This window comes from Lygodium microphyllum, chromosome 6, assembly GCF_053477565.2.
Source record: "Lygodium microphyllum isolate KBCC chromosome 6, Lygodium_microphyllum_v1.1.10, whole genome shotgun sequence".
Classification (NCBI taxonomy): Eukaryota; Viridiplantae; Streptophyta; class Polypodiopsida; order Schizaeales; family Lygodiaceae; genus Lygodium; species Lygodium microphyllum.
Window position 1 is genome coordinate 21,862,049 of NC_141140.1, and position 23,813 is coordinate 21,885,861.

At 37.8% G+C, this 23,813-nt stretch overlaps 1 protein-coding gene across 3 annotated transcripts; it reads right to left on the reverse strand.

Annotated features, from left to right (window-relative positions):
• Positions 1-814: 814 nt before the first annotated feature.
• On the reverse strand, positions 815-14,787 carry LOC148034370 (uncharacterized). 3 transcript variants are annotated; one of them, XM_087680511.1, is made up of 4 exons: positions 13,408-14,787; positions 13,241-13,300; positions 2,639-3,044; positions 815-2,534 (listed from the first exon to the last, which is right to left on the reverse strand). In XM_087680511.1, exon 1 carries the CDS (start codon positions 14,313-14,315, stop codon positions 13,956-13,958), a length of 360 nt encoding a protein of 119 aa, XP_087536637.1. In that variant the 5' UTR covers positions 14,316-14,787; the 3' UTR covers positions 815-2,534; positions 2,639-3,044; positions 13,241-13,300; positions 13,408-13,955. The 3 variants fall into 3 exon arrangements, with proteins under 3 accessions (XP_087536637.1, XP_087536638.1, XP_087536636.1); XM_087680512.1 differs by adding an exon at positions 5,502-5,649 and having other exon boundaries at positions 815-3,044; XM_087680510.1 differs by having other exon boundaries at positions 815-3,044.
• Between the last annotated feature and the right edge of the window lie 9,026 nt (positions 14,788-23,813).

Genomic DNA, 23,813 nt, shown 5'->3' on the forward strand with positions numbered 1-23,813 from the left:
CTTCATGGAAGTTTCGTGTCATGAACTTTCTTGTTGGAAACGGTCTCTACGAGTTTGTTTCAAGTGAAGAAAAGGAGCCGGAGGTGAGTGATCCTCCAACTATAGAAGAGACAAAGGCACGAAAGGAATGGAATGCAAAAGACAAAAATGTCATGTATTGGATGTCCGCAGTAATTGACAATAATATGTTGGGACATATTAGAAATGCAGAGAATCAAGCTGCATATGAAAAGTATGTTTTTCGTAAATACAAAGGCACGAAAGATTCAACTCAAGCAAGAGTTGAATACATTGAATAAAGGGAAGATGTCTATCAATGAGTATGCACTGAAGGTAAGAAGCATTGCAGATGCCTTGGCAATGATTGATGCAATGCCCGATGATGATGATTTGATGTCGTCTACCTTGGGTGGACTTAACAATGAAAAGGCTTGGAAGTATTTTGTAACTTCCGTATATGTCAGAAAGCCATTTCTAGATTTCGATGAGTTGGTCTCCCTTATGATCACTGAAGAGATCAACATGCAAAGTGAGATATCTAAAAGCAGTGGTGAACAGGTCCAAGCTTTCTACTCTAGTTCAAGAAGGGGACATAGCAGGTTCTCTTCAAGAGGCTATGGTACAAGACATGGTAGTGACAACCAGCAAAACAGATTGAATCAGCAATTTGGCGATATACAGGTTTCAGGAGGTCGTGGTAACTTTAGAGGTAGGGGGAGCTTTAGAGGAAGAGGTGGATGACAGAACAGAGGTTCTAAAAACTCTGGTATTGTGTGTCACTACTGTGGCAAAATAATTCATATTGCAGCTTAATGTTATGCTAAGAAAGATGATATTCACAGTGGTAAGTTGCAGCAAGGAAACTATGCATCATCTTCACGACAGAATGAAGATAAAAATGAATGTCTGTTTGTTATACAGCATATGCTGAATGCTGTTACAGGAAAGGGAACACATGATGTTGTTTGGTATGTTGATTCAAGTGCATCCAATCATATGACCAGCCATACAGAATGGTTTGGAGAGATGCAAGATTTACAAAATGCAGGTTATGTATAGATGGATGATGATTCATGCCACCCAATTTCACACATTGGAAAAGTTCCCTTGTCCTTGCATGATGGTAAGACAAAGAGTCTTTCAGATGTATTACATGTATCATCTATTACAAAGAACTTCGTGTCAATCAGTCAAATAGTAGAGCAAGGGCTGCAAGTTAGATTTAATGCAAAGGGATGCTTTGTAGAAGATTTCAATGACAAGTGCAAGTTGGTAGCAAAAGGAAGTAGAGTTGGACGTATGTTTACTTTGGATGCTAGAATTCCTACTATGAATGCTGCTATGTATGCTAAAGGAAAAGGTGCTGTTGCAGATATTGAAATTTGGCACAAACCCATTGGATATGCAAATGTATAAAGGCTGAAATTAATGCAGTCCAAAGGGTTGGTTACAGGTTTGCCTACATTTAGAGTTGCAAAATTTCATAAGGTGTGCGAAGCATGTCAGTTTGGTAAGCAGACAAGACAACCCTTTTCACATGACAGAGATGTAAGCAGAAATATCCTTGATGTTGTGCACACAGATATTTGGGGCCCTACACAAAATGTATCTCTTGGAGGCAGTTTATACTTTGTCACATTCATTGATGATTGTTCTAGAAAGCTGTGGGTATATTTTATGAAGGAAAATAGTGAAGCGTTTGAGCACTTTAGAACTTTCAAGGCTGCAGTTGAAAGAGAAACATGATTGAAAGTAAAGTACTTGAGGTTAGATGGAGGGGAAGAGTACCTCTCGAATGAGTTCAGTGATTTTCTGAGGTTTCATGGGATAAAGAGACACTTCACATGCAGGTATACTCCACAGCAAAATGGTATTGCAGAAAGGAAAAATAGGCATATTGCAGAAGTTGCACGCACCTTGATGGCTGAAAAGAATATGCCTAAGCATTTTTGGTCTGAGGCTGTTCATACTGCTATTTATATTATGAACAGAACTCCCACAGCTGCAGTTCATGGGATGACTTATGAAGAATGCTTTACCGGCAAGAAGCTTGATGTATCGCACTTGAAGGTATTTGGCTGTGTTGCATATGTTCATGTGCCAGATGAGCTACGGAAGAAGCTTGATCCAAAGGCAGAAAAATGTGTCTTTATTGGATACTCTTTAGAGCAGAAAGGGTATCGCTGTTATAATCCTGGAGATTACTCCAGTCCTCTGTATCCAGCCACTCTGGCTTTGATTTTTGCCCTGCTTGACTGCTTCGCGTGCATCAGACCGCCTATACGACTGATAGTCACACATACGTGTCAACATCCACCCTCTCAAAAATCTATCATTGCTAGAGGGCTGAGGGAACTCTCGATACAATGTATCGATTATGTATTCCTTGCTGGCATCTGGGATCTGCTTCCACTTGTCTGTAATGTTGTGCCGAAATACTTGTTGGCACAACTCATGTATCCTAGAGATGACAGCTTTTCCCTCATCATTCATGTATAAATGGCCAATGGCCTTATCTATGAGATACGAGTAACCTGCAAGATTTTGCAAACGGGTACTTTCATGACATTAATATAAATGTGTCAAACGCAACTTGAATTGATAAGTGCTACTGGGAAAATGATGCAAAAATATATACTTGGAGGAGTGGGTTTTGTGTACTTCTTGTCGGCCCTAGGAGTGATCGGTGGGGTGCGTGAAGGAGTGGGAGTAGTAGACGTCTGCCCGCCACTGCCAGTGAAAGATGGTGTCGACTCCTTGGTGGTAGTGCGAGTGGGAGAGACTGCATATGTATCCCCACAACAGGAGTTGGCTCCTCCTTGACTACGTGACTCTGAAGCAAAGCGAGACCTGCGAGACTGCGTCTACTAGAGACCGAAGCATCGGACCGCTACCGATCATGCTGAGGTGGAATGGGAAAGCTATGCATCGGCTCTATCTCTGACCCGTGCTAGCTGCTCCGGTGAGAAACGCGCTAGCATCACGTCAATGTCGTCATCTGTAAAATCACGACTCACCCTGTCGTACGTGCCCAAATCCTAAACCTGCACATACAAGGAAAAATAATAATATTAGATAATGAATTGCAAGACATAATAAAACTAAGACTTAATTTGTAAGAATTCATTAAAAAAAAATAGATAATACAAAATACCATACTCCAAAAACATACAAATTGTCCTAACCGATTTGCAAAAAGTGGCATTGCTGTAGTGGGAGGAACGTTTTGATCGAGTCACTTTTGTTTAGGGTTCCACAATCTCATCTTGACATAGCTCAGTATACACCGCGAGATCTATAAAAAATTCTCCACAAAATGAGGACTCTGCTTCATTTTCAAAAAACCCATCCTCTATCTCCTCTATCTCCATAGGTGAGATGTCTTGGTCCTCCAGGCGGTTCATCCTAGTTTCTTGTATGCCTTCTGTCATTGCTGCTATTAAAGGTGTCTCTTCTACGATTGGTATGGGGGTTTCAGAAAACACAGGGATACTCCTAGATGTCATGGGAATGACATACCACCATTGAGGTTGTTGCGGATTAGGAAAAAAGACGACCTGATCCATATTACGATTAGTATAAAAGTCCACTTTGAGATTGCTAAAGCGCATCAAGTATTAGAAACTCTTATCTGCTCACAGTGATTTGGCAAAACAAATGTATCACTCAAATTGGTTCACTTCTTCGTTGAGTCAATCTCAACAAAGCCACTTGGCCCTCGCCGAATAGTTGCACCTGCTCCTTCGAGAGTAACCTTGAACCATTGCACATCAAATATGGTCACGGAGAAACTTCGATAGTCCACTGCAAGGATACTTTGTAAACATCCAAAATACTCCATCTCTGCAACTACACAGTTTGGATCTGTGGCACGTCGTTGGCTTTCCTGCTCAAACATTGCCATTGCTCCATCCATACTTTGTTTGTATGCTCAACAACGCAAGAAGTGTCTTCAAACGGGATACCCAACTCCCATCATACAATGGAATGGCAACCTCCGCAATTAAAGGATCTTGGGATTCCGAGTCTGTCGGAAGCAATGATTCGATCATGTCCTCTAACTCGGGCTCCAAAAAAGTAGGAGGATCGTCCATGTCTCCAGCATTCTCACCCATAGAAGGGGGTTGAGAGTTATCACCTTCTATGAGATAGTTAGTTATCTCGGACGGCATTTGTATAGAGCGCGGATGAACTCATCTTACTGGATGCAAGAGATCTGCGGACTGCAATGTATCGACATGGCCCTGACCCTGTAAAGGACGTTAAGGAGCTAACTTCTAAGATAACCCCAAACTGTTATACTTAAATCAATTACATGTCATATAGTAATGAGAGAGAACTTACCACAATCTCATAATTCAAGATTGCTTGGTCGATTATCTCAACTCAAAACTCTCCATATCGTTGCACATGATCTATGGACAAACGACATTTCCGACGAATGGCCAATTTGCATTGCGTGCATGGACAGGGGACACGTTGATTGAGCCAAGCCTCACGATCCCCACCATGTTGGTCGTGAGTGCTAGACATCTTGACTGCGATGTAATGGAATGATAATTTAATAATGATTCTATATTGTATATTGGGACCACTCCACTATATATATTTCAGGTCTTTTTTAAATTTTTTTTCGTATCTATCTCTTTGAGTTCGGCTCTAAACTTATCTATCTTTGAGGTCGGCTCTAAACTATGCTCACACACATACATTTTTATAACAGTTAATAGATCTTCCACTATGCCTTGAAAGGCACAACTCCTTTTGAAGCCTTTATTGGTCAAACGCTAGTAGTGAGTTGTTTGAAAGTTTTTGGAAGCATTACTTATGCTCATAGAAAGAAATTAGACTCTAAATCTCTCAAACGTATTCTCATGAATAATAGTAACATCACCAAAGCATTTTACTTTTATGATCCTAGAAAAAGAAGTATTCTATATCTAGAAATATCATTGTGGATGAATATGTAGTTTAGAAAGATCTTGCAAAAGATACAATCCAAACAAAACAAGCATCTCATTTCTCTTTCTCTACATCTCTATCTCTCTCACTCTCTCTCTAAAATTATAATCAAGCAAAACAAGCATCCCCCTTCACACTCCTTTCCATTTCTCTTTCTTTCAACACTTCCTACCCTATATACATTGCAAAGATTGAAGAGAACCAACACAAGAAAAAATATAAAAACACTCTCTTCCATTTCTCTCTTTCAACACTTTCTAACCTACATTGCAAATTAAAGCAACACAAAGATTGAAGAAAAACTAACACTTTCTAACCTACATTGCAAAGAATAAAAACTAACACAAGAAAAAATTTGAAAACACTCGCTTCCATTTCTCTCTCTTTCAACACTTCCTAACCTACATTGCAAAGCAACACAAAGCAACACAAAGATTGAAGAGAAGCCAACACTTTCTAACCTACATTGCAAAGCAAAACAAAGATTGTAAAGAAACCAAAATAGGGCATATCGTCATGCTTTCTTCTTCTTCCACGACCTCTTTGTGCTGGCGGCGCTCCTCTCCTTGCGTGTGGCTTGCGGCTTGCTTCCTTGCTCACCTCCCTTGCTCACTTCCTTTCTCTTTCTCTCCGCCTTCGCCTTGCTTCTGCAGTTCGCACGCGCGTTTGAAAGAAACATTTGGGTATCTGCGAAATGTTACCAGAGTAAGTCATCGCTATTAGCGTCGCTATTTACGTCGCTATTTGCATCGCTAAATAGCGACGCTAATAGCGACGTTTTTAGTGACGCAGATAGTGATGCTAATATTGACGCATTTTTTGACTTAAAATATTTCGAGGATTAGCGACGTAAATAGCGACGCCGAAAAAAAAATGTCGCTACTTAGCGTCACTATATGTGTGTACCCTTGTAGTGACTCCAGTGGCTCAGAGAGCTTAGATGATGAGCTTGGTATTTCTTCTATTAGGACACCAGGTATACAAAGAGCTCATAATAATGTAAAGGCTCCATTGAGTGATCCGATGGTACGCAGATCTAGCAGGGTCAGATACCCTGTTAAAAGATTTGGTTTTGAAGGTTATGCAGCTCACCATTATGCTTATATGGTGAAACTAGTTGAGGATGTTGAGCCTACTTGTTTCGAGGATGCTGTTGGTCATACTCATTGGGATGCAACAATGGATGAGGAGATGGCTGCATTAGAGGCCAATAAGACTTGGGATCTAGTATCACTGCCGAAGGGCAAGAAAGCTATTGGATGTAAGTGCGTTTACAATATTAAGCACAATGCATATGGTTCTATTAGTAGGTACAAAGCTAGGGTGGTTGCAAAAGGCTATGCCTAGACATATGGCATAGATTATGAAGAAACCTTTAGTCCAGTTGCTAGGATGGCAACTATCAAATGTGTGATTTCTTTAGCAGCAGCCAAAGGTTGGAGGTTGTAGCAAATGGATGTGAAGAATGCCTTCTTGCATGGTGATTTGCAAGAAGAAGTGTATATGGATCAACCAGCAGGTTATGAAGACTTAGAGCATCCCATGTATGTGTGCAGGTTGAAGAAGGCGCTCTATGGGCTCAAGCAAGCACCTAGAGCATGGTCTGATAAGATCAGAGAGTATCTTTTCAATATTGGCTTTTATGTTTCTGATACTGATCACTCACTTTATGTGAGAAAGGGAGATGCAAGCTTGGTCATCATAGTCATCTATGTGAATGACTTGATTATTACAGGTGATAATGATAGTGGGATTGCTGAAGTCAAGGATTTTTTGAAGAAGAAGTTTGAGATGAAGGATTTAGGTGAGCTAAGGTACTTCCTTGGCATTGAGATGATTAGATGTGATGGTGGTGTCCCAAAGACAGTATGGGTTGGATATGTTATCCAAGAATGGTATGACAACATGCAAATCACTTTCAGTCCCATTGGAGCAGAATATAAAGTTGAGTGCTGATGTTGGGGATGAGATAGAATACCCTACTATGTTTAGGAGGATAGTGGGGAGTTTGATCTACATGACCATTACAAGGCCAGACTTGAGCTACAATGTTGGTCTTGTGAGTCAGTTTATGCAAGTACTTAGAAAGCCACATTTGGATGCAGTCAGACGCATATTGAGATATGTAAAGTCCACATTACATTATGGACTTTTCTATGAGACAGGTACTGATGTACATGTGTTTGGATACACAGATGCAGATTGGGCTGGTAGTATGTCTGATAGAAGATCTATCAGCGGATACATGTTCTCTCTTGGTAGTGTAGCAGTTACTTGGAGCAGCAAAAAGCAACCTACAGTTGCTTTGTCGAGTACATAGGCTAAGTATAGAAGTGCTGTTGTAGCAGCATGTGAGGTAGTATAGCTACAAAAGTTATTGGCTGGTTTAGATGTGCAGGTGAAAGGTCTAGTTGTTATTTATTGTGACAACATGAGCAGTATACAATTGGCTAGGAACCCTGTGTTCTATGCGTGGACAAAACATATTGAGGTACACTACCACTTTGTGAGAGAGAAGGTACTAGCAGGTGAGATTGACTTGGTGTATGTCAGCATACAAGATCAGATAGCTGACATCTTCACGAAGGCATTGGGTACAGAGAAGCTTCAAAAGTTTCAAAGCTTACTTGGAGTTGCAGAGATGCAGTTGAGCTTGAGGGGGAGTATTGAGATGACAAGCTCAACACATGCGGACATTGATGATGGACCGCTTGGTTAGATGGGTCCACATGTCTACACTTAGCACGTGGGTGGTCATTATGACTCTCACATGGCCACTGACTCATTACTTATTATATTCAGGTTGTTACACCTATTTACAGCTGAAATAATTATAGCGCTAGTCGACTAGTGTAGTTGGTTATGCATTTTTTGACTTAGTAGGCAACTTTTCTTTATGTTGTATCTTATCTATACTTTGTGTACATTGTAAAGTGTGTGGAAGAAGAAGAAAAAACTAGCAAGAAAACGTTTTGGCCTCCATCTCTCTTCTTGTCTCTTGAGTGAGCTTCTCCTTGTGCATTCTATGTGTGTTTGGCGCAACATCTTGAGCAAGTCCCCCCACCACGCGATTCTTGACATCTTTTATGAAGAGTTTCTTTATCTAGAGGGGATGGTCATCATAATAAATGAAAACATTCCAAATATGTAGAAATGGCGGTAAATAAGTGGGAGTATGCTCAAGTATGCTTGTAATAATGTGATGAGTGGATGGGCGGTGATATACGAGGAGGCAAAGGCAAGAAGTCACAAGGAGAGGGTGGTCTTAGAGCTTAATCCACTATGTAGTGTATCATACCCCGCATTTCCAAAAGACCTTGTGGTTAGGCTATATAAGGAGTTTCTTTATCTAGAGGGGATGATCACCATCACAATAACTGAGTGGGAGTATGCTAAAAAATGCTTGCCAAAGAATGTAACATCTCACTTATATACTGTAATTACTTCTCATAATGCATAATATTATTCAATGCATGTAACATCTCACTTATATACTATAATTAATTATAACAATATAAAATACTTCTCATTATGCATAATATTATTCAATGCTCTTTGGTGTGAGGATAACAATTTTCAGACTAAGGATTGATAAGAAGAAGAATACCTAAGATTGTGGAGTAATTGCTAGCTTTGAGAGTATCAATGGACACATGGATAATTGGTATGGCATAATCTAAGATATCTACAAGATTTACTACTATTTGAGCTTCTCTAGCTTTGAGAGTATCAATGGAAACATGGATAATTGGTGTGTCATGATCTAAGATATCTACAAGATTTACTACTATTTGAGCTTCTCTAAATAGATGATGGATCTAAGTGGTTTAAGAATGTTGTAAAAGTGGGCTATATGCACAAGAATGTGGTAAAAGTGGGCCCAATGGAAACATGGATAAAATTGGTGTGGCATAATCTAAGATATCTACAAGATTTACTACTATTTGAGCTCCTCTTTAAGAATGTGGTAAAAAGGAGTTGAAACAATTATATCCATGGACTCTTTAAAGCTATGGCTGGGACATTGGTGCCACCACAATAATGTGAACATGTAATATTTCTAGAGGGAAGCATGGGACATTGGTGCGATAACAATAATGTGAGTGAATATTTTCAAAATATATATATTTGATATTCATATAAAATATAAATACTATTCATAGATCCATATAAAATATAAATACTATTCATAGATCCATAATTGACATCATATTTATGCTTCAATAAGTTCATATGTCAACCAATGATAGAGAATGAAATATGGTGCCATGTGATCCCTCCCTCTCCATAGCTTAGAGAGATGTGATACATGTACCATGGAGAATATAGATAATGTTCTTGGCATTGGAGGTAATAAACCATAAACCAAAGAATTAGAGGATGGTCATGGTGGAGGAGACATAAATCATGATAATGCCACCACATGAGCACAATTTAAGTACAAAGATTAAGAACAAAAGTAATATGTTTATTTTTGATTGTGTGAATCTGCTCATGAGTTTAATACACATCCATATTGATGGAACTCAAAAAAGGAATTTATTTAGGATAAGTTTCACAATTGAAGAGCGATTTAAGGATTAATCCAAGATTTAAAAGATAATTATTAAGGAAAAATGTAGTGACTATGATCAATTTACAATCATGTTTAGTGTAAATAGTCATGTTTACAATCTAACAATTGCATTTAAATGCACATTAAGAGCCACATGTAAAATCATGTTATAAACCAACATATATTGTACTCATGCCTATGTGGATATTTTAACACTACTATAAAAAGCTTGTAATCTCATGTATGATAATCACATCTATGATTCCATTTTTATTGTAGTGGTACACATGCCACATCATGTGTAAATAATCCATCTTAATTTTTATCTTTGTAAGAAATGTTGCACATATACTATAATCAAAGATAAAATAATGAAGATAACATATTATAATGAAACAAAAATGGCATACTACAATGAAACAATGATTAACTGCATGTATCATGCCATGTTTAAATAATCCATCTTTACTTTTTCTTGTCAAGTGTCCATATCTAATCAATTCATTTTGATCTCCAAGTTGTGTTACAATGAAATAATGGTCTATGAAAGAACAATAGATAATTAATATTTTGAGCTTCATTGTGTGAAAGATTAGCTATATGTATCATGATCATGCTATATTTAAATAATCCATCTTGATTTCAATGTTGTTTGCAAAACTAAGTAGAGTATATATGGTCTAGGACAATAGACTTCAATGCGAACTAACACGATAGAGTATAAGTAGTGCATATATGAGCTTATTGTTTCGAGTGTAGGTAGGCAATATACAAAGTAAAAGATGTAAAATTTTGTAGTAGTTTGTCATATTATTATAGTTTCTCATTAAATTAGGTTCCTTTCTTTTGCTACATTTGGCATATTTTGCTCTTTAAGCAATCACATGGAGAATGAAACACTCAAAATTTACAAAGTACATATTTGCTAAAAAAAAATGGACTCGGACAATAGACTATCAGTAGTGTATATATGAACTAACACATTATAAGTAGTGCATATATGAGCTTATTGTTTCGAGTGTAGGTAGGCAATATACAAAGTAAAAGACATTTGTTCTTTTACCTAGCTTTTGCTACATTTGGCATATTTGCTCATTAAGCAATCACATGGAGAATGAATTCACTCAAAATTTACAAAGTACATATTTGCTTAAAAAATCACCTTAAGGATCATGGATAATGTGCTTACAAAGCACATTTGCTAAAAAAAAATCACCTTAAGGATCATGGATAATGTGCTTACAAAGTACATATTTGCTTTAAAAATATCACCTTATAAAGGATCATGGATAATGTGCTCGGTTAACTTACAAAATATGTTTTTACAAATTGCATATTTTCTCAAAATTATCACATTAAATGGCATATTTTTCTAGAAAATATTATAGAAAGGATCACGGGTATAGATGTTAGGTCAGAGTAGGTGCAAAATATATATGAACCTACTAAAAATGAATATTATAGAAAGGATCGCGAGTATAGATGTTAGGTCAGAGTAGGCGCAAAATATATATGAACCTACTAAAAATGTAGTATTTACTAAAATTTATTTTATTCTATTGTTATGATTTGGCATTTGATTGTTCCTTTTGACCCAACTTACTTGCGTATGGCTAATTTGATGATAGAGCAATTACAAGGAAGAATCAGTCAAGGGTTATGATATAATTGCTAAAAGAATATGACATTTAAGACGCTTGGCTGGCATAATTGTTAAAAGAATGACATTAAGAATCGTGCACACAAGTGCTAAAGCATAGTCAAGGGTTACCAATAGCATAATTGGTAAAAGAATATGGCATTAAGAATCATAAAAACAAGTGTGAGGTTAAATCATAGATACATGCACTTAAAAGCATAGTTACTTTAGAGTGTTTAGAGTCCAAATATAATTGCTAAAAGAATCACATCAAGAATCAAGGATAGGAAGTCCTAGTTTAAAGTTTAGATATTCAAAAGTACTTAGCCTAAGATCCCAAATATTAAGAAAAACTAGATTCTAGCTCAATGCAAGGCTTGTTGGTTGGAGTCTAGTTACATGAAGAAAAACTAGATTCTAGCTCAATGCAAGGCTTGTTACGTGAGATCTCACTTACCTTATCAAGTACCTTACCAAGTATTTATACAATATGCCTATAACATGTTTGATATATGAGAATAATTTCATGTTTGCTTCATGACTTTGACTAAGAGTTTGTACAAGAAATGAACAAGCCCATTTTTATTACCAAAGTAGAAAGTCAAGGAAAGGTCGTAAAAATGCCAAGAAGTCTATCCATAAAGAATTTAGCAATGTGCTCTTATATGCAATATTGTGAAGATGCCAAGAAGTCTACTACATCCCATCTCTCATAAAATGGAGAAGGCTAGTACCTAACATATTATGACCCATGTCTTATAAAGCATCATGGAAAAGGCATGTACCTAACATGGAAAGTCTAATGAATGTCACATAGCCTTGTGCCATTAAAAGGGATCATGGAAAGGCCATTGGTTCATGGGATGTGAAAAGTCCAATCTCTCACAATTTCTCAAGTGATTGATCTTAGCTCTACATAAATTATACCTTAGAATTTACCAATGTGCACTTACATGCAATATTGTGAAGATGCAAATAAGTCTACTATATCCCCTCATGAAAATGGAGAAGGCCAATACCTAACATATGACCCATGACTTATAAAAGTATCATGGAAAAGGCATGTACCTAACATGGAATGTCTAATGAATGCGTCACATAGCCTTATGCCAATTAAAGGGATCATGGAAAGGCCATTGGTTCATGGAATGAGAAATCCACTCTCACAAATTCTCAAGTAATCGATCCTAGCTCCACATAAATTATACCTTTAGTAATTTAGATGTTACATTGCATCTTTAGTACTTGTGCAAAGTCAATGAGTTATTGCAAGCAATTGTCCTAACAAATGGCTCATTAAGGAACAATTCTATGTGTTGTATATAAGCAATCATACTAGCAAAATGCCTCCTTGTTTTGGTATACAAGGAATCATACTAGTAGGATGCCTCATTACAAAACAAGGCTATGGGCGATGCTTGAATATACAAATATTTCAAGGGTGTGCAATGCATCAAACAAATTAGGCAAGTTAGAACACTTCAAGGGTTAATTAGGCATGCTAATTTTTCCTATTGAATTGAAGACTAAAAAATTGTAGGCCATAAGAAGCTAATGTTAAGTTAAAAATTGTAGGCCATTTTTCCCTCCTAAATTGTAGACAAAAAAATCGTAGGCCATTAAAAAACTAATGTTCAATCGACACTTGATTACGTTTTTATGCCCTAAGGTTGTATGCCCTAAATTGCATGAGCCCTTATTAGACCTTTGATAGGATCTCGGCACCACATCACCATATTGCATGAGCCCTAGATTATGATTACTAGCGCAGGCGGCAATAAAATATTGGTGAAGTTGCAGTCATCTGCCCACGTTCCAAGCTGCGGTATTGCATCGTTAATATGATAGTGCAAGCTCTAAGTAAGCATGCCTGCAGAGTGCATATGAACGATAATGGGTGAGCCCTAAAGAGGCATTCTGACATGTTACAAACCTTATATATTCAAGGCCGAACCTAACCTTCGAAAACTGACGTTATATAGCAAGGGTTTATGCTAATCAACCTAAAAAAAGAATGATCATATTTGAAGAAAACTGGATTCATGAAGAGAAATCAGCACAAGTTGTGAAGAAACTGCAGTTACCTTACAGAGATCATGATTATATTGGGATTGCATGCCTGCATGCGCAATATACTCATATGTCTGCATGACAGTGATAACATACCACCCACTTAAATTATGATCATATTAATTAATGGAAATAAGGATAACCAAATGAGAAGGAACATAGTAATTTCATTAATATATACCATGGGCCACAAAGCCTGTACATGAGAGGGGATAGTAGATGATATCGCAGGCCTGCAATAATACTCGCCATAACAAAATGGTTAAGCAAAATAGTAACATAACCTTCATTCCTATGGGTATACAAGTACTGGATGGTGCTTCATATAATAAGGATTGAAGCAAAGGGCAACAACATCAAATTATATTGTGAATGCAGATAGAAAAGGGAAAGCATATAATTCTATGAGCAAGCCGGACCGATGTCGAGATCTACAACCGCGGCGATGATGGACTTGCTATGGTGTTTATCTCTTTGAAAATGTAGATAAAACCCTGCACATCATCAGCCCTAAGCTTCCTGTCTCAGGCTTTGAGGCGATACCATGATCCGGCTGGCCGCAGTGGCGGCGCGGCCGCACACCTCTGCCTGTGACAAAAGCATGCAGAAAGTGTAGCCTGACTGATTGCATAATCTCTTCTTAGATCATCTCTTTCTTCCAGAACTGTACACAATATTATAAAGAAGATCCGATTGTGTAGTTCTCATGATGCCATGGGAGAAAGGCCATCATGCCTGAGACGAGTTCCTGGGTGCGAACATCGCCAGCAACACGCCCCCCAGGCTGATGGCTGAGCCGATGCCGTCCCATATGTCGGGCATGGTGCCATTCAGAGCCCAGCCCCACAGGTATGAGACCGAGATAAAGAAGCCCCCGTAGACGGCATAGGTGCGGGCGAACTCCTGCTTCTGGAAGGTGGGGAGGACGCCCGAGGTGACGACCAGGAAACCGCCGAGGACGAGGAACAGCCAGTGCCAGCCCTCACGGCGCCACTTCCAGATGGCCCAGCCGCCGGACACCTCGCAGATGGCGCCGACGAGGAGGAGGGCGAGGGTGATGGCGGTGTCAGTGCTGGATTTTGCAAACATGGTGGTGGTGCTCGGAAGTGGAGACTGCTGTGGTGTGCAATCCGATAGCTACTCTTAGGTTATCAGAGGCACACAGAGAAGCTGGTGGCTATAGAGGGTAAGAGGATAGCTATTATTAGGTTATCACAGAGCAACGAAAGCTAGGGCCAACGGAGGGTGAGAGGATAGGTGATATTAGCTTGTCACAGAGAGACACAAGCTGGTGGCTATGGAGGGTAAGCAGAAAGATACTATTAAGTTACCACAAAGGCATACAGGAAGCTGATGGCTATGAAGGGTAAGAGGATAGCTGCTATTGGGTTATCACACAGACATACACAAGCTGGTGGCAGCTATCAGGTTATCACAGAGACACATACAACCTGGTGACTATGGGGGGGGAGAGGATCGATACTATTAGGTTATCACAGAGACGCACTAGAGCTGGTGGCTATGGAGAATAAGATGGCAGCTATGAGAGAGAGAGAGAGAGAGAGAGAGAGAGAGAGAGAGAGGAATTAGGAAGAAGAGAAGAGAAGGGGTGGTGATAAAAAGAGAGGAGAGATGGGCCGCGCAGACAGAACTGGTGAAGCGGAAGGGTGGGCGATTGCCAGGTGGTAAAAGATTGTGGATACGTAGCCTCGCGCATGCTCTTCCTTCTCCCTCCCTCTCTCTCCCCCTCCTTTTCGTATACCTACCATATCACACAACTCTCACTTCCCCTTCCTTCTTCCCACTCTCTCAAGTTACCTCCATCCTATGATTGCCCCCACATGCAAATGTTGGTCAAACTCTACTTTTTGTTGCTATGCTTGCTAGATCATCTCCATGCCTCCCAATGGAGAGCGGAAAATCACTCCCATATCATCTCACAATTAGAAGATCACCTAGATGACTTAGATCCCAAGGGGATCCCCTAGATCACTTCCCAAGGACTCAGAAAACATTGCCTCCCAAGCATAGTGGTTTTCATCAATCCCCCAAGCTCAATCCCTTGCCCTAAAAGCTAGCTAGGTGGCCACGCAACACATGTTGTTCAAGTAGTTGAGCATTGGCCCCTTGCCCTCCCCAGGCCAAATGATGCCATTAGCATTTGCTCCAAAACACAACCAACGGCCTTGCCTTCATCATCTTGCATCCTCTAGAGAGATACTCACTACATTGATAGCATGTATCCCATACATGTTCACAAATGCTCACACAACTAGATACGAGATAACTACTTTGTGGCCAAAGACCATTCCACACATAAACCAAAATTGCTTCATTAATATTGGCACAAGGTGATATAAGAAACTCAAACACCAAATGTTAAGCATCCTTGAGAGCCACATTAAGCAATTGAATGCGAGCCATTTTAAGCAATTGAAGTAATATATTTTATTATAGTGGGATATTTTGGTAATGGGGGTCAATGTCTAAATAGGTAGTACAAAAAAGGAGTGTGTAATTAGGTAGTACTTTGGTACACTCCAGGATGGCTTTATCACAAGTCCAATGTAAAATGAAAAATCTAGATTAGAAAAAGTTAAAAGTTATAAAAGCAAAACATGTTTAATAAGTCTACTTATGAAAATACTATTGGACTCCCATATTTAGTGGAAGCATTGCAAAAGTGGGAAAAAGTAGTAATGCATGCTTGAACACTTGGATAGGTAACTAATCCTCTAAAGATATGGAAAATTTTGTAGGTGCGAAACTTAAGAATCTTATATGACACGAAAGTAAAGTGCCTTTTATACAACCATGCCATTTGATGGAAGTCCCCCAAATGCCTCTTCTTATTGTTATATGATGCTAATTTTATGGCACTAAAGGTGGAAGTACATGGAAGATATATGATGTATGGATATTTTTAACGTTTTTAAAATATGACAGATGTTCCATCATAGTTTGATGCCTCCCTCAATGGCAGTTATATGATTACTCATCATAACCTAGTAGAGGTCGATCTCAAAACCCTCCTTGACCAACCAAATAGTGAATTTCTACAGTTACTACCCACATTTAGTATTAATAAAAACTTCTAACAATATCCAATAGTAAAGCAAATTATGGTTCATATGTGAAACTTTTAATAGATGGATAGCATAGAAATAGCATTCCAATTATTCACCTAACAAGGGCCACCTTTTGAATGATTCCCATTAGCCCTAGTGCAATTGCAAACTATTATAGCAATATTGCATTGGGAGAGACATTTAGAATCTCTCATAAAGTTGAACCACTTAAAAACATTAAGTGTAAAATTAGAAAGATGAAGGTGTGAAAGTTAATTACTTATTAATATGCTCTGAAAGAGTGTTAGTAAACAAATAAAAAAAATAATTGAGGAATTAAACTCAAATTAAATATCTAATCAAATTGGAGTGCATATTACCATAAGCAAATAAACCTATAATCAAATTGGAGTGCATATTCACATAAGCAAGTAAAGAAACTTTGGACATGCTATGTACATTTTCAATACTCATCAAACTTTAAGCCATGACAAAAAATATCATGGAGTTGCAACAAATGTACTATGTAAAAAATTATGATAATACATCCAAGCCAAAAATCCCTCATCAAACTTTAAGCCATGACAAAAAATATCATGGAGTTGCAACAAATGTACTATGTAAAACATTATGATAATACATCCAAGCCAAAAAGCCCTCAATTATGTGCATGTTCTACTTAGTTTTGTGAACTTTGCCATTTTGTGTTTTATTTACAAGAAAACATGAGTAGTTGAATAACCATGCTTCTATACTTTTTCCATGCCATGTCTTTTTCAAGATCCTTTTTGTCTTAAAAATAAACATCCAAATTGCTTGATCTTCTCCATTTCATAAACTAAGCATCAAATCTCCAACTTATGGATGAATAATATTGGATTAAACACGTGTATATACTAAACATAGTTAGTAAGAAGTAAAGGTGTTATAATTCCATGTTATAACTCAACAAGTAACATAGTTAGTAATAAGTAAATGTGGTATTAATGTTATAACTCATTATGTTTTGATGGGGCAACCAAAACACCTATCATTGCTTCAACTCAACTATCATATGCTAGTATCGAGTCGACGTCATGAAATAACTTCATTATGTCATACAAGATGAGCTAAAGTCTCATTAATTGACCAAGTTTCTAGAATTATTTTAGAACATTGGTTTCATAGTGTTATAAACATGAAGTGCATTGGAAAAGTTGTGGTTATTTAGGATACGTATCACATCTTTGACATTGAGTATCATAAGAAAAAAGGGTTTGTTAGTTGTCATAAAAATTGTCACATAATTTAGACTAGAGGCATGGGAATTGGAACAATAATTGCAATATTTTCTCAAAAATTTAAAGGCATTGCATTGCTTACCATGGATATGTCCCATAAGCTACTTAATGAGAAACAAAACCAGTAATATAATATCAAGTGCAGCCCCAAGATCAATCATACCCACCAAACTCATCACAATCACCAAACTCCTCTCGTCACATTTGGTCAAACTCCTAACCACAGACCCTTGTATAAGTTTTTGAGGTCATTTTAATACCCCCAACATAGAAAGCACCTTATTTATAGAGAGTCTTTGCATGTATCCTTATCTTTATTCACAATTTAACAACCCCTTTGTAGGAGGAATGTTTATAGATGCATCCTCTTCATATTTGTAGGTCTCAAAAATTTAAATACCATTACCAATGGCTTAGACGGTAGCATTTATAAAAGTTATCACTTTGGTGGAAAGTAATATTTTATTATATTGGGAGTATAGGGCTTTAATTGTACCCTTTAAACATTTCATTTGTTAGATGAGTTTCATATTCCATAAGACTAATGCTTCATATCCCTCTCATCGGGTGGTTAACTAAGGCTTAATATCCCTCTCATCACAAAACTACTCAAAGGCTTTAGAGATATACTTACCCCCATTATCTGAGCTTAGGCATTTCATCCTATACCTAGACTAGTTCTCAATAAGAGCAAGCCAATACCAAAATATAGCTAAGACTTCCGATGTTTGCTTAATAGGGTATGCTAAGACCTTGTGTGTATAGTCATCAATGAAGGTAACAAAATAATTCACACCACCTAATGAATTGTTGGGCATGGGACCACATATGTCCAAATGAGCGAGAGCCAAAGGCTCATCCATGCATGTCACACCAAACTTTTTATGTGTATTACGTGTTTGTCATCTATATGAGCAATGATCATAAGACTCAAAACACTTATAATCAAGGTGTGAAAGATACTAAAAATGGGTAAGCATTCTCATTCCTTTCAAAGAAATATTCCCAAGGTGATGATGCCAAAGAGATACATATGGAACTGCACTCACTGCCAAAACATGGTCAATTGACCCAGATACAAGCAAGGGGTAGAGAGTATCGAACTTAGCACCACGTGTAATGATAACACATGTAATCTTCCATGAGAAATCACCAAAAGAAACAACATAACCTATAACATCCAAGGTGCTAGTAGAGACCAGGCTCTTCATGAGGGCCCATATATGATGTACATCATGTCAAAGAGTGAATGTGCTACCCGAACCAAATTGTAGGAAATCACCAATATCCATTATCTCTAATGTTAGGTCATTACCCAAATGAGAAAATCTAGTCATATTGTGATAGGAGTGAAGCCACTCTCTAAGAGGGGTCGCACGAAAGGAAGCCCCCCTTGAATCGATCAACCAACATTGACTATACCTCGACAAAGTATCAATCAGCTGTGAAGTATCAAGAGCAGAAGCTGCAAGCATAAAATCAATAATCATAGTTAATCAACATGACATTAATCTCTTTAATCTTAACATTGGACTTGCTGGGACAATACTAAGATCATCATTTTTGTCTTGCATTTTACCCTTAGCCTTTTCCTTGTGCTTGTCCTCACACATTTTATGGCAATGTGGCTATATGACTCGCTTTCCCACAGTGATGACAAAGTTAACAAGGAATTATGCCCATGAGACTTATTACGAGACTGGGAATGAGACTACTAAGAGTCTCTTCAGAACGGACATTACCACTCCTATCATTAAGGCCTCTAACTATCAAAGCATGAGAAGTGCAAGAAGCATCGATATTATTTCTGTTAGGTGACTGAGAATGACACTACTGAGAGTCTCTTCCTCCATAATGGTCATTACCACTCCTATCATTATGGCCTCTAACTATCAAAGCATGAGAGGTGTAGGAAGCATCGACATTCTTTCTTTTAAACTCTTCATTCAAGAGTGCACCCTCTATATCCTACAACTTTAGCCCATTAGTAGACATGTTTACACACATAGCAGTATGAAATGTATCCCATGGTTCAAGTAGTGTAACCAAGAGGAACAAGGGAGGAAGATTACCCTTGAGCTCAATCCCTTGCAAAGACAAATGGTTGAGAATGGAATGAAACTCATTTAAAGTAGCTGGTGTGGAAGTGCCCTCCTTCATGCAAAGGTATATGAGTTGCTTCAACCAATACATCTAAGAAGCAAGGCTTTGCTTGTCATAAACATTCCAAATCTTATCCCATAAGTCTCATGTGGACTGCCAATCAGATACAACACTATAGAAAACCTGATTAGAGAGGGATAGAATGATCATGGACTTAGATAGTCAGTAAGCATCAATAAGCAATAGGTATGAAGTTTCTTTGATAAAATAACATTCATCCATGCTTATTATAGCAGTGAAAACCTTTGTAAAATTGAGAAAATGAGTGCTCAAATCTGTCCAATAATAATCCAAGACAATGTCATGACATCCCTCAAGCATTCGGGGTAGTATATATGAGCATTAGTAGACATAAAAAAGAGCTTGAGAGAATGCTTTCCAAATGTTATTATAGAAAACCATCCTATATGACAATTAAGGATTGAAGTATGGAAGCTCAAATCCAATGCCACGTTCTCAATATCAATGTCAAGAGCTTATATTAATTCCCAAGAGTGCTAAGGGCTACAAGAGATGACTAGAAGTAGGCTAAGGTGGGAATAATAGACCAAAGAAATTCACACTAATTTTTGGTACCTATTTTTTGATGTCCTTGTTGAGCACAATGCTAGTGCTATTAAGGGTTAAAAGGTTGTTGATGATGCGTGTAGAGAGGCTTGAAGAGTGCTAAGGGTTACAAGAGAGCTCCTCAATGCTAGTGCAATGACTCTGATACTAGTTGAAGGGAGTGAACCCTAAAGTGGAAGCATGTGGAGTGGAAGCAAGAGCTATGGTGGAAGGAGCAAGAGCAAGAGAGAGAGACACACAAGATGTGGGAACTCCAACAATCACAATGTGTGACCGGCCTTCCCTTTACTGAAATGTCATTGAAAGATAAAGAATGAAGTGATGGTGATGGGCACCTGCTTGCCACCTGCTATAGGGTATAGGTGTGTAGGTAGCTAATACACAGTGCATGTACTATTAGTGTAACAAATACATGGGCGGCTAGGCATAAACACCTTTACCCCCAACACTAGGAGATCCTAGTATAGTTTACATGAGGGTACTCACAAGGTGCTAGGATTTTACGTATGACCAAGGGCCACCATCCTTTTTAGAGCATAATTACACTCAACGAGACACATCTCACTCGAGAAAACTTACTAAATTCCTTTAAGTTACCACAATGTTGAGGTTGGATTGGAACTTTGTAGGTCCACATATGTCTAGATGCACACACTTCCCATAATAGCACATAGCATAAGTACTCATCCTCATCCCTATAGAATCTTTTACCACACACAACTTCCCAAGGTATCCTTATTTCACATATACATATTTAAGGGTTATCACCTATAACAACATTCATAGGCTAGGTTAAACTCCTTCAGGTAGTTAGAAGTAAACATCCAACTTAGGATTCCTTCCTTATCTTTTTTCATATAGATCGCATAGGAAGGCATCTTAATTGTACTCTTAGTGTTATGCACTAGTAACCATTTGCATAGACTAAATCCCTAGGACATGTTTAGGCACACATGGGTTAGGGGTGATTGGTTCTAGGGATAGCTCCTAGGCCTAATGAGTACTCTATTTATACAATATGGAGCTCAAGTCCTCACATTTTAATAATATGAAAATATCAATCCTTGATTCATACTCTAACTATACAATACGGAGCTCAAAACCTCACATGTCAATAATATGAAAGAAAAAATCCTTCATTCATACTCTTCAACACTCATATGAAATAATAAATCATTCATTCATACTATCTGGCACTCTTGAATCCTCTCTAATACTCGTACAACTTTGCTCTCTTTAACACTTTTTAAATAAATAAATGTATATTTAAAACCAAGACTATATACAACTTGGCAAAGCCTAGTTGGATTCTACATTAAGTCTAAAAACTTTAAATTATTAAGAATTGAAAATAAATGTGAAAATTAAGGTATATTTTTATAGGTTATTTAAAACTATATAGAAAGAGTAAACGTTGAAGGTCAATAATATCTTGATGTAGTGTGCTTTCATCCCACACTAAGTGCCTAGTTTAGGATAAAAATTAAACACTAGGTATTAGTATCATCTCAATGGAACATGCTTGCATCTTGTACCAATGTGCTTAGATAAGAATTGAAAATAATGTTAAATATTAGTAGCACCTTGGTATAACAAACTTACATCCTACAACAATGCTAGAAATACCCTAGAGGAATGGAGGTTAGCCTTGTCATATTTATAGGGAGTAAAGTTCAATGGCCTTCATTGTATTATCAATGATGTAGCCTCTTAGTTGCTTTTGCTATTGGCAGCCGATTACTATCAAACAAACATTTTTTGCCTCATGTCTGTTGGAAGGGGTGGCCTTTCAAATGTTATTCAACTTCTTTTTCATCTCTCCCATTGACTACAACACAGAGACCCAGCTTCTCTCTTTGTTTGAGAGTTGAAACTCAATCAATAGAATGTTAGCTATAGTGATCTTTATCCCAAACCACTAACCAAGTGATCAAGCCTTAGCTATGGAGCTCACTGGCCATCCCTACATTCCTCTAAATAGGAGCATCTATTGGATAATAAGCAAACAGACTTAGCTATATGTTTTGATTAATGGATGAGTCTCCCTATTTAGAGCTTTGTGAACTCTATCTCACATTCATCAATATCCCCCCTGCCAACTTCTAACAAGGGCTTGAGTGATATTTGATAGAGGAATCTTAATTGTGATGTGTCAACAAGAAAGTATGTCCTACTAATCTACCCCTTTCCCCTCATAACCTTTTACTTTTGCTAAAGACATCCAAAATTGTAGGATAACATGCCACAATTATTTATTGTGCATCCTCTTCATTAGTAGGGCTAAACTTAATCTTTGAGATTTTTGTGGTAGGATATCCAGACCAGCCCCACCATTACTTTTGTCCACTATCGACATATTCTAGTTACTTTGGATATGAGATTTCCTATCTTGCTATGAAAAAAGAAAGCTCTAATAAGTTTCTCAATCTTAGATCATGAAATTTGGCTAAAACATAACAAAGAGTCACATAAACCACTCAAGAAGTCACTATGATTTGATTATAGTCAACTTGCTTACGAAAGGAAAAAGGGGAAACATTCCATCTTGTCATTTTATCTTTGAACTTCTTCAAAAATTCAACTTTCATGCCAAAAAAGGGGCAACTTTCCATCTTGTCATTTATCTTTGAACCTTTGTAGGAACCATTGAAAGCATTGAGAAAGTATCACACCTACACCTAAGGGAGCCTGCAAGGAACATACAATCTCCCTAGGTCTAACTACCCTAAACCTAATTGGGATATCCCAAAGCTCCTTCCACAAGAGATAGAACAACTCAATTTTAGCTCGATTTATACTCAATATATACCTTTAGATGCTTTGCTAGTAGAAGCTCTTAGTTGCCACAATAGTGGCATTATGATCTACAAAGAACTAACATCATACTACAAACCATTGAGCATGGGCAAGCCTGTATGGTACCACTTTGAATACATTTATCCACCTTACATAGTAAGGGGTCAATGATTAATGCAAAGAGAAATGCTAGAGGGCAACTTTGCCTAATATATATCCTTAAAACCAAGGCAAGCAATTATAATCCCATTGACGTTGACAAACACAACTGCATTTTTCAAGAGAGTATCCACCATGTTGTTGAAAATTAGTTTGAAGCACATTGCACTCTTTGAAAGTTATGGCAAGAGTACAGATTTATATTTCAGCAACCTTCTTCTTTACCACCAAAGTGGGAAGTGGATCATCCACTCAATTTGACACCCAATACTAAGCCCATTAATAAGCCATCTTATAGACTAACAAAATATAGGGGAGAAAAGGTGGAGAGACAAGTTAAGGAGGTGTTGGTAATGTCTTTTGCTTCTTTGGTACTTCTTGTCAAGAAGTAGGTTGGATCTTTTTGCATGTGCATCATCTATAAAGACCTCAACAAGTATACTATTAAGAGTCAATATTCAATCCCTAGCATTAACAACCTATTAGATGAGCTCCTTGGCAACCACCTCACTACATCAATAAACCTTCACCTCTTGGATCCTGAAGTGTGGGAA

Excerpts from the sequence above, each read along its gene's own strand:
- LOC148034370 (XM_087680511.1), bottom strand. The coding sequence starts at position 14,315 with ATGTTTGCAAAATCCAGCACTGACACCGCCATCACCCTCGCCCTCCTC.